Here is a 13,986-nt window from a genome sequence, read left to right on the forward strand (position 1 = left end):
TCCCGTGATGCCCTTTCACCACACCACGTAATGAAGATGACATTAAAGTGCCAAAGACTTCTTCAATACTCAGGTAAAAGTCCTCTGGTTCCTCAACACGATTTTTAACCCTTAAGTGATTGTGAAAGCAGGTTCCAAGAGATCACAAGAGATGCTTTTATTTTTCTTCCCACACAATTATACACACTTTCTCTTTTTCTTGGGTCCACCTAACATAGACAGCATAGAAAATAATCTTTCAGATGGATGCACATGCTGGTTAGGCACAAGAGTCACCCACTTACTCAATTACAGTCTACATAGACGCATTCATGTCTTATAAACTTATAAAGCGGAGGAATACCGACATAGACCCTTCTCTTTTAACCTCTCATGATCCCACGACAAAACAACCTCGCTACAAACAAGTTCGGTGGAGGAACTCGGGAAGCTTTTAAAAAGTGCATTGAAGACCCGAATTTAACAAATTAATGCCAATGTCATCATGATGGGTTGGTTAGAGCGCATACAGGTGAGAGTGATCGTGAACATGTATCAGTGTGCACTAGAGATGAAAAGCGAGCTACATTCAAGCACATGCAATGTACAAACTCACACCTATCATTCTACGAAGCCAGAAGTCCCTAAGTAAACATTCATAGCCATCATAGGTAGTAAGCATGCAAAAAGGATAAAAATACTCCAAGTAAGAAAAACATCCCGGACTCTAAAGTCGACATTGCCCTCAATGTACCTAAGTCGACAGAGAAAAAATGGGGAATGAAAAAAACAATAAGCACAGAAATGGGGTAAAGACACTTCCCTGATTCCCTGGTGTGATTCCAAATTCTCCACATGGATCAGTGCATACCACATAATGAGGGTGAAAAGTACAAGCTTCACAAAAATTAATGATCCCTGAAAAAGACCAAGAAGCCAATCATCATTCACAATAAAGGGGGAAATGGAAATAAAATACGGAGAGAGCCATACTAGAAACAAAAATAGGAGCATAGTAGGGGAAAGGCCCTAGCTAGCTCAAAAGTACAAAGTCCGAACAACACACAACAAACAAAGATAGAAACGAAGAACAAATACAAAAATACACAAAAGTATGTCATGGGTCTATGAAGCTAGAGGAAATGATGATGCAGCACAAGTACTGGTAGCAGAGAAAGCACCAAAAGAATGAAAAAAATTCAAGACAATGCTAGTGCTACAGTAAATTCGAAAACCAATGTCAAGAACTTTGCTTTGCAAAAAGTAGCCAAAAATTGTACAAATCAAGGAAAAAATTCTTGATAATCATTAAGCATTCATTCAACAACAAAAATCCAAGAAACTTCACCCACAAAAGCATGAAAAGCTCAAAGTTTTGAGTGAAAGAACAAACCTTCAACCAAGAGTAAGATGTGCAAATATAATGGTTGGATCTGGCCAAAAAGCTTGCTCAAACTCTAATTTTTATGTCACTAAAATGGAGAAGAGGGGAGAAGAGCAAACTAGAGCAAAAATTGAAGGAAAACGGTGGAGAAATGAGGGAGAAAAAGGGTAGAAGAGTGGAGAAGATGAATGAATAGTTTGCTGCCCTAAGTCCTTAAGTACCCATTCATCTTGTGGTCTTGCCGACCATCCTTGCAGCCGCAAGGATGGTCCTCAAGACTCGGGATGAGTCTAGGGGCATCCTTGCGGCCGCAAGGATGGTCCTCAAGACTCACTGGATAGGTCCCGAGGGGCATCCTTGCGGCCGCAAGGATGGTCCTCGGGATTTTCCTGACGCACGTTGATTCTCCACGCGTTGCACACTTCGTTTTATGATTAAAACCATGAAAAATAAAGCCGGAAACATCGACAAAACACTCAAAACATCATCAAGATTGCATCAAAAACAAGAATTACTCAAAGACCACATGACAAACAAGAGAATACAAAGGCTAATGAGCTAAGAAAAATGATGAAAACACAAATACAACCAAACCACACTAAAATACAAGTCCAACACACAAACACAAATGAGGAAATTAGTACTGAGGAATGAAAATGAACTTGGGTTGCCTCCCAAGAAGCGCTTGTTTAACGTTGTTAGCTTGACGTGCATTACCTCAAAAAGATCATGGTGGAACAAATGGATGGAAGTTACCTCGAGCCCTTGGAGTTGTGTTGCCACCTGGAAAATTCAATGAAAGGCATGAGAAAAACTTTAAATTTACCATGGTTTCCAAAGAATAAATGATCAACTTCATCCGGGTGTAATGTGGACAACTTTTTCTCCACTTTTTTGTTTCTCCTTCGATTTTCTCCAAATCTTCTTAACACCCTTAATTTTCTTGCCATTGAGTGGTGAATTACCCTCCACTTGATTAATTTGTTGTGTTGGTGGAGGGGGAAGTTCTTCTTCGGCATATTCGCACGGGAACTCATCCAAGTACTCATCCAAAGGGTTTAAGGCAAGCACCTCCTACACACAATCAGAAATAATCTCATCAGTAGTATCAGTGAAGTATAGTTTGTCATCATGATCAAGTGTGTGCTTCATTCCTTCAGGGAGGGTGAAGACCACTTGCTCGTCTCCGACCCTCAAGGTCATCTTGCCCTCTTGAACATCAATTAGAGCACCTAAAGTATTAAGGAATGGACGTCCAAGGATTAAGGGAACCTCAACATCATCACCCACATCTAGAATCACAAAATCTACAGGAATGATGAGTTTGTTAACTCTAACAAGGACATCTTCGACTACCCCTCGAGGCCGTCGCACTGATCTATCAGCAAGCTGCAATGTCATTCTTGTAGGCCTTAGGCCTTCTAATCCCAGTTTCAAGAACAAGTTGTATGGCATTACATTTATGCTAGCCCCAGATTCGGCTAGAGCATGCTCCGTCATTCCTTCACCAAGTACACACGGAATTACAAAACTACCCGGATCCTTTAACTTATGTGGCAGCTTTTTCTCTAGAATAGGCGTGTAGTTCCCAATAAGTGCAACTGTGCCCTGATCCTCTAACTTTCTCTTATTAGTGAGCAGCTCCTTCAAAAATTTGGCATACTTTGGCATTTGAGCCAGTACCTCAATGATTGGAATATTTATGTGAAGTTGTTTGAAGATATTGAGAAATTTCTTGAATTGGGCCTCATCCTTATCTTGTTTGGGTCTCGAGGGGTACGGTATCACTGGATTGTATTCGTACCCCCTTGAAATGTTAGTATTGGGGGAGTCTTCAACAAGTTTCCTCCCATTGTCCTTGCATGCATGTTCATCCCAAATTAGGGTCTTCCCGGGACGGTTTACCCCATCATTGGGAGCACTTGGGATCTCTTTTTTTCCCTTACTTCCAGCGCCTCCCACTTCTCAAAGTAACGACTTGTAATTGTTCCCTTAGGGTTGCATTCGGTGTTGCTCGGCAAACTCCCCGAGGATCGTTCAGCTTGACCACGAGCAAGCTGTCCCACTTGGTTTACTAGAGAATGGATGGACGCTTGGACATTTTTCAGTATGACACCGAATTCATCAAGTTTCTTTTCATTCTACGAGAAACGTGCCTCTGTGCCAAGCATGAATCTTGCTAATACATCCTCCGTGGAGAGTTTCTTCTCTTGTGGAGGAGGAGCATGGTATTGGTTTCCCTGAAATGGTGGAGGCTTGTACTGAGATTGGCCTTGATTCCAAGAGGGATTTAACGAGCCTCTCCAACCATAGTTGTAAGTGTTACCAAATTGGTTCCCTGGTCCACATGGTCCACCCCCAACATAATCAACTGTTTCTACAGGAGGTGATGGGGCAACAAAATAAGGACATTGTGATGTTGCATGCCCAGCCCCACAAGTGTCACATGACAAAACGGCCTTGGAACCCGAACTGGACCCCAACCTGAGCTGGTCAACTATTCATGCTAGGGCATCATGCTTTGAATTCTGCTCAGCGATATGCTTCGTCAAGGCATCAATCTTCGCAGCCAATGCTGTGGATTCATTCACCTCATACAGCCCTGCAGCCCTTGGAGGCTTCTGTCTAGTGCTCCAATGACACTCGTTGCTGGACATATTCTCAATTAATTCCTCGGCCTCTTCAGGAAGCTTGTTGCTTAAAGAACCACCTGCCGCTGCATCAATAAGCTGTCTAGTAGCATAGTTCAGCCCGTTACAGAACATCTGTACTCTCATCCATCTTTGGGGAAGCCATGATGTGGACACTTGCGAAGAAGATCCTTAAATCGTTCCTGGGCTTCAAATAGTGTCTCACTATCACCTTGCCTGAAAGACGATATCTCCGTCCTCAATCTTGCGACCTTTGCTTGGAGGAAAATATCGGGCTAGGGAACTTCTCGACCATTTCCTTCCAAGTGGTGACGGACCCCGGGAGCTAAGGGATGTGAGCCATCCGTATGCTGCATCTCTCAAGCTGAACGGGAACAACCTCAGTCTGATGGCATCATCTGACACTAATTTGATCTTGAAAGTGGAGCAGATTTGAAGGAACCGAGCAAGATGGGCATGGGGATCCTCATCCGCTAGACCATCAAACTGTACTGAATTCTGAATCATCCCTATGGTACTCGCCTTGATTTCAAAGTTATTAGCCGGAACGGTTGGTACTTGGACACTAAATTCTTCTCCGGTGAACTGTGGCCTTTCATATTCCGATAGGGTCTTCCTAGGCTCCTCCATGACTGACGGTTCACTTGACTCAACCCGAACCTCTTGTTGTCTAAAACTTTCTGCTGCTTCTCTCAATCTTTGATGCAAAGTTCTTTCTATCTCGTTATCGGGTTCAGTCAAGTTTGCTTGACTCGCTTGTGTCATAAGATGTGTACCTACATGAATTGAGGAGTCAAGAAGTTAGTTAATAGTAAGAACACAAAGATGGGTAATTACAAAAGATCATCAACCAGAAACACAAAAGACAAACAAAACAAAAGAGCAAAAACAAATGAAAAAGAAAAGGCTAAATCAATAAGTGTAAAGCTTTCCAAATATTCCTCAGTGATTGGTCCCCGGCAACGTCGCCAAAAACTTGATCGACACAAAGTGTGTACACCCGCAAGCGCACGGGGTCATCAAGTAATAAACCACTTGCTCATGCACGAGTGGGTCATATTCCCAAGGGGCCTGAGGAGCTACCCTACTCACTTCTTACCTGTTGTTTAGCTCACCGATTCCAAGGTAGGAGAAAAAAAGAAAAGAAAGCAAAATGAAAAGCAAGATGAATTCTTAAGAAATACGAAACAAGCAAAACACGGGAGATGCTCAAGGTTGGAAAACGGTCATTGATGTGGATTCCCAAGGGGGTTACTAAAGTGCAAAGGATACCGAATAATTAAGCACGTGGCTAGTTGGACCGAGAAAACCAAAACCTAGGTCAACCCGATGGTCACGGCAATTGACCCCTAACCCGGTGTAAGTGTTGAGCGCGGAATCTCTTCCACCAAACTTCCCACACGATTGCAAGGAGAATGTCGGTTTTCACAAGTTAGGGTGGAAACACAAGTAGTTTTCAACCCTAGGATTGGAGGGGTACAAATACCCGATGGTCACGGCGTATTTATACAATGAACCATTCCTAGTTTGGTGGAGTCTAGCACTAAGGCAATGGTCATGCTACAAAGTGCTACCAAGAATTTGATACATCACTCAATTAAATGTACCAAAACAAGTAAGAACACCAAACAAGGATCTCAACAAGCCAAACATGCATAAACTACTCAAATAATCCAAAACATCACAAGCTCACCCCCTAGGTTCACCTACATCCGGTGACCTGGGGGTTTAGTTGTTCATGCTCAACAAGAAAACCAAATAATCCATACAAACAACTAAAGTAAACATGAGGAACACTCCCTCAAATGATGAAGGTCGAATGACGCAAGAATCCCCGGAGAAAGCCTTCCGAAGACGCCACTCAAAGGGGTGGCTTCCCGTTGTCTTCAACCTCCAAGTAATGATGCCCTGAAGTAGATCCTCCTCATTCTTGCTCTCCCCACGAGAAATGCTCGGGTTTTTCCTCCCTTTTGCCCTTCTAAAGCTTGGGTTCAAGTGATGTGGAAGTGTCCCTCCAAACCCCTAGCCGGGCTCTTACCCCCAAAAGAAGATGAAAAAAATCAAGAAGAAGATGCCCAAAAATGCCCTTCAAGACCTTATAAGTGCCCGGATCCCGATCGGTAAACGGAGTCAAGATACGGCCGTATCACCGACCCCTCGAGAATTTCAGGTTTCCGAGAAGCCCGCGATGAGCTATAGTGACGCTACTGAGTGAAACTACTACGATCACCACCTACAGATCGTACTACAGTAATCCCGACCCCCGAACGCCGCTTTGTTGCTGAATTTAATCCCCAATCGCGTCACCGAGGCCCCAAGGCTTCAAATGGGCCTGAAATGTAAAAATAACACAATTTAAACCAAAAGGGCATCGATTCAACAAATAAATATAAAGAATCCTACAAAACAAATACATGTAGAGTAGGACTTTTAGACGTTTATCATGTACCTCCTGCCGCCGCATCCAAGAGTTGCCTTGTACTCGGGTTCAAACCATTGTAGAAGGTTTGAACAATCATCCACTCCAGGAATCCATGTTGCGGACACTTTTGCAGGAGTTCCTTGAACCTTTCCCATGTCTCAAATAGAGACTCCAATTCCAACTGCACGAAGGGTGAGATCTCATTTCTAAGCTTTGCTGATTTTCCAGGAGGGAAATAATGGGCTAGAAAAGCTTCTACCATCTCCTCCCATGTAGTGATTGATGCTCTAGGTAATGAGTGTAGCCACTGCTTTGCTTTCCCCTTTAAGGAAAAATGGGAAGGCTCTCAAGTTGATGGCATCATCAGTCACACCATTTATCTTCAAAGATGTCTCTATGTGACTATTTTGGATCCTCATCGGCCAAATCGTTAGATTGTGTGGGCTGCTGCAGCATATGGATGAATGCCGGCTTTAGCTTGAAGTTTTGAACTGCAATTGGGGGATACACAACACTCGATTGTGTCCTCAACACTGAAGGTCTGGCATAATCGGATAATGTTCATTGTTGCTCATTTTGTTCTGCCATGTTGTCAGATCCTTCTACTTCCAAATCAGCTGGATTATGCTGTTCTTGCACAGGTTCTTTCCCTTTTCTTCTAAGTGTACGTTCAAGCTCAGGGTCTCCTTCAATCAATATTGATGGATTCCCTCTGGTCATAACCTGGAGCTGCACCAAAAATCAAGTAAAAGAAAATCAGTACGATGATAGAACAAGAAGATATGAATTAGAATGTGTGGTGAAATAGCTAAGAACACAAAGTGCAAAGTATCTCTAAACGCCTAGCTCCCCGATAGCAGCGCCAAAAACTTGACAAGGTCCCCTTGCGTATATCCCGCAAGTGCACGGGGTTTGTCAAAGTAATAATCCCAGGTGAGCGGGTCGAATCCATAGGGAGTAGGGAGTAAAGACACTTAATTCAATTTTTTAGCTATGTGGAGTATCAACAATGATAAGTGTGATAATGATTCAATTCTCAACAATTAAAAAGCAACAAGTAAGAGAGCAAAAAGTAAGGAGGAGGCAAGGCAATCGATAAAGATGGGGTACTCGGATGATGCTTCACCTAGGAAAAATCGTTTCAAGTGCAAGAACTCTCTATTATGCTTCCTAATCAATGCAATGGTGAGTCGTGGAGATCCTTATATACATAGTCCCAAATCTTAGGTCAACTATGCCTAACTCTATTCATGTCCCGGAGGAGAGATTAAATAACCTCTCAACCTCACACTCGAATAAAGTTGCAATGTGCTCTAGGGATTCAAGTGATAAATCGCTTCCTAATTATAGACCTAACCCTTTGGTCCAGCGGAAGGTCCCTAGCCACAATTAAGCCCTAGATACTAAGATCCCTCAACGCTTCACTCCATTGCACGCCAACTAGGCCCCAGCTGAGGTTCATCCTTTAGACCATTCACTCTATTATGGTCGCAAAGAACTCAAGGAACGGAGGTAGAATCTATCACGTCGGAGGGGAAAGGGGATGCTCCTGTACCTCTCGACTCACCCTCTCAACCCTCTCAAACCTAGCTTTTTGTCTAACGCTCGTGATGTGTCACTCACTCCACAAGGTTACCAACAAGAACTCTCAACCCTAGTGTCACTCTAGGGGATATGTTCATACAATCAAGCATTCAAGGTTGGAACTCACAATAAAACATCAATTTATTGAAAGCATAATAAAGAAGTTCAAAGAAACGAATCACATCCTAGGGTTCACAATCACCCAAGTACCCACTAGAGGTTTAGCTCTCCATGGAGCTAAAGTACAATCAAAGAAATTGAATGTAAAAAGCAATGAATCCATAAAAGAAACCCCTCGATGGTCGTGTCGATGGTCTTGTGGAGAGTCCTCTACTCGTCTTCCAAGGATTCCCTCATCCGGTATAGGATACGCCATGAAGGAAGCTCCCCTACCAACCTTCTTCCTCAGGGAATGATGATGTCGGAGCAGTAGAACCTCTCCAAAACCTTGGCCAATACCCCTCAAAACCCCTAGTCAAGCCCTCTCTCACGTTGGGGAAAAAGATGGAGAAAAAGAATACCAAAATCGAGGGCTGAATTGGCTTTTAAATAGGGTCGAATCGGGCAACTCCACGAGCGTGGACACTACACGCGCCCGTGCGGAATTTCCACACGGGCATGGATAATTTCCACACACCCATGTGGATTCTCTGTTTCTCTGATTTCTAGGCCCATCGTGAGCATGTTGTTGCTACGACGTGCTACAGAGATTTCTACAATGCTCGCATTACAGTCTTCGACCCGAATAACTTCCCAATTCCATACTTTCATCGGGGTAACGCATAACGGGCACATCGCTCCCATCATGAATCACTTGCTTCTTCAATGATATATATGTTGGTGGAGTCAGCTGTTCTTATATGCATAAGATGGAATGCTCGAGTGTGACTCGTGATAAACGCTAAATGTATGTATTTTATATGTATTAATCGTGTATTATTTGTGAACATGTTAATGAATTGATGCCCGCTTTTTATGTCTAAATTGGTTATTTCGTGTTGCAGGTCTTAAATGAGTCAAACGATGCTCAAAAAAATGTAAATCGGATGAATTCGACATCAAAAAAGCGGCATTTTTTGGGGTCCCCTGTAGACCGTGAGCGCGAGCTGTAGCGTGTCATTGTTCTTTGCTCGCGGGCATTTGGTGTGGGAGTTTCACGGGCTCCATGCGCCCGCATGGATGCCCGTGAGGTTTCTGTCGGAAATTCTCAAGGCTCGATGTATCGTAGCAAAAAACATCTGTAGCATAAATATCGTAGTAAAATTACTCGTAGTGAGTACTTTCGTAGCACCGACATGTTTTCTGGGCATTTGGCTGTGAGCTTCACGGGCTCCATGCGCCCGCATGGATGCCCGCATCGGGATTTAAATAGAACATGATTTTTCTAGGGCAAGGGAGAGCTTTTTTGGGGGAGTTTTTCTCTTGGGCCTCTAGGGGCCGCCCCACTCTTCCCACCGTGATCTATCGCAAGGCTTCACCAAGAGGGAGACAAACTTTGAAGGAGAAGATAGGGAGAAGATCCTAGGTCATCAAAAGTATCATTTGATGGGAGATCTCTTCAAAATCTTCAAGATCTTCACCATCTAAGGGATCTAAAGCTAGAGGGAGTAGTTCTTACTTCTCTTCTTCTTTATTTGTTCCTTGGATTTGTATGAGTGGTCCTCTTTCATGAGGCACTAACTTATTTGTGATTTGGATATGATGAACTCTAGGGTTGATTGTTTGTAATTTGGATGATCATCTTTATTGATGTATTGTTGGATGTTGTATTTCTTTTTATGGAAACTTGTAGTTTGTGGTTCAAGTCTTGTGTACTTTTGATGTGTTGATTTGCATGAGAACTCACGTATTTCAACTTCTAGGTTGTACTTGGTTTAGCGTGACCATCGCCCTTGTACTAGACACACTTGGCTTGGAAGGGATCCATGTACAAATACACCGTGACCATCGGGTATTTTGTACCCCTCCAAAGAATTAGGGGTTGGACCTAGTTTGAGTATCGACCCGATTAGAATTTCCGAGTGTAATGCAATCATCACGGGATTTTGGGCGAAGCGATTCGACCCAATACTTGTATGGGATTAGGGTTCAATTGTCCCGTGACCATCGGGTTGAGCTAATTTAGGATTCTCTTGGCCCAACTACCATCTCGCATTTCATCCTAAATTCAGGACCTAATGACAACCCTAGGCGGATTCGATTGTCCAAATCACTCCCTCTAACTGCTTTGATTCTCCCTTGAGTTCGTATTGTGTGTAGTGGTAGTACCCGGATTTTCATTGTAGTTAATTCTTTCTCTTTTTATAATTACTATTCATCTTCGGAGTGTTAGGCTAGGAACAGACTAAGGGAAGTAACAGTAGCTCCTCGCACCCAGAGGTAGTACTTCACGCACTCCGTGCACTTCTGCGGATCTCTCACTGTGACCCGCCTTTGTGCCCCTCCAAATGGATGTGCTCACTCGAATGCGAGGAGGCTGGCACACACTCTGCAGCATCTCACACCGCCCCATGTCTTCAAAGATTTGAACCTTAGCAAGATCTCCTCCAAAATAAATCTCCCAAAAATAGGTGCATTATGATCCACATTGGCCTATTTTCCTTCATACTTAGCCTCACAACCATACCGCATAAAAGTAACATAAAAACACACATATTAATGTAAAAACCCCGAGAAAAGTAATGCTCAACATAAGGAAAGAATGCTTCGTGATTAATATCACACAAGCACTTATCATGTCTCTCACCCAGAGCCAGTAGGAGGTCGAGGGATTTTACTACAGAGGGGTCTTAGCCGTACAGAATAGCCTTCGCCAGAGCATAGAAGATGCGAGGCATCTCCTCAGAGAACAGAGAGGCCACTAGTGTGCATGTTCTCCCCATCTCAAGCCTATGATCATTTTTGAGAGACTCGAGTACCATTATAGGGTGCTCAGATCGAGATTGCCGACGACGTTACGCAACTACGTGTCATGAATCACAATCGAGGTTATAACACGCCTTGATATCCCATGCTCGAGATCCTTGAGCGAGACGCTACCTCACCATTTATAATGAGAGATGTGACACCTCATGCACCTCCAAAGATCACCATCACCAGATCCACCTGTGCACCATTTGGATTCTAGCATTAGTAGCGGCAGAGGCCACCATGCCCCACTACCGATGCTTGATGAGTCTTTTCTTTCTTTTGTTTTTATATTTTTCGTATTTTATTTCGATATTTTTATTTTTGGACTTGTATTACCTCGTAAAGGATCTTCCTTTTGAGCTTATCTTTTATTTTTATTTTTGAGTTGTATTTTCATTGCCTTTATCCTTATATACTTGAGTTGCTTTTTGTTTTTGTTGAGATTCTACTAACCCCCCATGTGTATACGTCCGTATGGTCTTGTGAGTATGAAATTTAAGGAGCTAGTCATGGACATGGTCTTATGGCCATGTAGTAAAAGCTCCACAACACATTGAGACTCAACTCTCCAATGAATATAGTTCCATCAAAGTGCATCCATTGGAGTTCGAGGAGTATTGTTTCAATTGCCCACTCCACACATATGCTTTTGATTGATTTACATCCTATTGTTCTTGCTGAGCACATTGAAGGCAATGTACATCTTAAGTGTGGGGGAGTTCACATTACACATGTTCATTACATAGTTTTGATCGAAATACATGCTCACGTAGCCAATGGCAGCTCACCTTAGTTGCAATGATTGTATTCTTCAGTTTAGGGAATTTTTAACATTGAATGTTCTCATGCTCTAGTTTTTAGTTAAAGTTTTTGGAATTTTTGCCCGATTGACAATTAGTTGCACTACTTGCTCATTAAACCCTTTTTGAAAACTCAAGTTCAATGTTTAAGGGACTAGTTAGTTTTGGTTTCTTGTGTTAATTTTGCTAGAAAAACACTGAAAAATAGAAAACTACTTGTTTTAGTTTGCATTTGGTGTGAAAGAGCTACCACCTATGAAGTATGAAGCTACTCTCATAAGTCGGATACTACTTACGCCTCTAATGAGAGAAAGAGCCATCTCATGGGATGAGTGAAAGCTACTACTCCCAGAAAGAGCTACCACCTTGAAAGTGTAAAGCCACTCTCAGCGGCCATTTTGGAAAGGACTACATTAGAGGATGTGATAGTTACTCACCATATCTTTTTATTTTTGTGTTATTTTGTAGACAATTAAGTCCCTTTATACCTATAACTTCGAGGAGTATAAGTTTGGCCTCGACTTGAGTGAGATTTACACATACTTACATGATTTTGGGTTTGTTGTCCTTTTATCTCGAGTTTCTAGCTAAAGCAAAGGTTTTTCAGTATTTAGTGTTGAAATTTTCCTTACTTGTAGAATGCTTCACTTGCATGCTTCGGTGAACCTAAGGCCAAGAACTTTCAATATTTCCTTCTATGCTTCAATGTTTTATTTTTCTTTTGAGGACAATCAAAAAGCTTAAGTGTGGGGTAGTTTGATAAATGTTTGTGTACTAAGAATACCCGAAGTATCTTACAATAAGCATTATTTTTACCGTGTTTTATCGCTAATACTTGTGTTTTTGTGTTCTTTGACATATAGGGTCGTGGAGATAAATGACAGTAAGAAAATGCAAAAGTAGATTGTGAACAGCATTATGTTTTGATGGAATCTTGATTTGGACACACGAGAACACACAAGTTGTGCTTGAAGACATATGAGTGTGTGCCAACATCTATTATGCTTGATGGAATATGTAATTGAGGGCACAAAGGCAGCCACACTTAGTGTTCTCGACTTGTGTAATGATAGCAAGATCTTCATCAATGTTATCCCTTATTGAAGGAGCGAAGCGATCTACCGGCTTAGACTTCTAGCCTGCTTATCTTGCCCTCGATGAAAATTGTGGATTCGGGAGTGTTTTTGGCGGAGTACTATAGTGGTTACTATTCATAGGCCACATAAAATTAGGTTCCGTAGATTCACTTATGGGCTCATGGGAAATTCCACACGCCTGCAGTGGACTCTTGATTCTAGCCTTTATAAAGCTGCATAACTTGTATTGATTTGGGAATCCTCTTTTTCCATCTTTTCTCCATCTCTCCCCAACTTTGGAGAGGCCATGGTAGGCGTCTTAGAGAGGCTTTGGCATGATTTTTGGAGTGGTTTTATGGCCTTTGACACAGTGTTACATCGGAAGATAGTTATTGGGAGAGCTTTCATCAACACTCTATTCGGACGTGGTGTGCCCTAGGCTTGACAAGAGATCCTTTCGAAGAGACCGACACTACTCCATAAGACCATCGATATGATTACCAAGGGTGTTTTATTCATGTATTGCATCTCTTTATTTTTTTTTGACTTCATTGTTGATTGTATTTTTGCTCCATCGAGAGATAAACCCTTAGTGGGTGCTTGGACTTGTAAACCCTAGGATGATATTGTTTCTTTTGACCTTTTTATTATGCTTTCCTAAATTGATGTTTTTAATTGAGTTCCAATCTTGAATGCTTGTTGTGTTGATTTTCCCTTAGAGTGACACTAGGGTTGAGAATCCATCTTGGTAATCCTTATGGTTAAGTGACATACCATGAGGGTTAGACAATGCTAGATTGGAGAGGGTTGAGAGGGTGAGTCCGAGATAGCGAAGCATCCCTTTCCTCCATTGTGATTCACCCTACCTCCACGCTCTAAGAGTTCTTTGCGGTCACAATAGAGTGAAGTGCTAAGAGAAGAATCAGCTGGGTCTTAGTTAGCGACAGCAATAAAGAGTGAAGCATTGAAGTAATCCCAAGTATCCGGGGCTTAATTATGATTAATTATCTTTTGATCGGACCAAAGGATTAGATCTAGATAAGGAATAGGGTTTATCACTTGAATCCCTAGAGCCTAAAAGCAACTACACGATGTGCTAATGTGTCGAGACTCGAGAGATTTCTCCACCGTGGCATAGTGTAGGGGTTAGTCAGCGACTGACCTTAAGTTTTGGGGGTCG

At 42.4% G+C, this 13,986-nt stretch overlaps 2 protein-coding genes and 2 non-coding genes across 4 annotated transcripts; 2 read left to right on the forward strand and 2 right to left on the reverse strand.

The window, feature by feature from the left end:
- Positions 1-2,437: 2,437 nt before the first annotated feature.
- LOC120260031 lies at positions 2,438-2,863 on the reverse strand. The gene has a single exon (XM_039267477.1). It carries the CDS (start codon positions 2,861-2,863, stop codon positions 2,438-2,440), a length of 426 nt encoding a protein of 141 aa, XP_039123411.1.
- Positions 2,864-3,864: 1,001 nt separating this feature from the next.
- LOC120260032 lies at positions 3,865-4,644 on the reverse strand. Its single transcript, XM_039267478.1, has 2 exons — positions 4,231-4,644; positions 3,865-4,092 (listed from the first exon to the last, which is right to left on the reverse strand). The coding sequence occupies exons 1-2, from the start codon at positions 4,642-4,644 to the stop codon at positions 3,865-3,867; spliced, it is 642 nt and encodes a 213-aa protein (XP_039123412.1).
- LOC120262629 lies at positions 4,153-4,259 on the forward strand. The gene has a single exon (XR_005536892.1). It is a non-coding gene; the product is annotated as a small nucleolar RNA R71 (small nucleolar RNA).
- Positions 4,645-6,543: 1,899 nt separating the features above from the next.
- Positions 6,544-6,650, forward strand: LOC120262626. The gene has a single exon (XR_005536889.1). It is a non-coding gene; the product is annotated as a small nucleolar RNA R71 (small nucleolar RNA).
- Positions 6,651-13,986: the final 7,336 nt, after the last annotated feature.

Source organism: Dioscorea cayenensis, chromosome 5 (assembly GCF_009730915.1).
Source record: "Dioscorea cayenensis subsp. rotundata cultivar TDr96_F1 chromosome 5, TDr96_F1_v2_PseudoChromosome.rev07_lg8_w22 25.fasta, whole genome shotgun sequence".
Lineage (NCBI taxonomy): Eukaryota > Viridiplantae > Streptophyta > Magnoliopsida > Dioscoreales > Dioscoreaceae > Dioscorea > Dioscorea cayenensis.

Coding starts and splice junctions, on each gene's coding strand:
- LOC120260031 (XM_039267477.1), bottom strand. CDS start 2,863: ATGACGGAGCATGCTCTAGCCGAATCTGGGGCTAGCATAAATGTAATG.
- LOC120260032 (XM_039267478.1), bottom strand. CDS start 4,644: ATGGAGGAGCCTAGGAAGACCCTATCGGAATATGAAAGGCCACAGTTC. Junction 4,093..4,230: donor ACGGAGATATCGTCTTTCAG/GCAAGGTGATAG, acceptor GCTACTAGACAG/CTTATTGATGCAGCGGCAGG.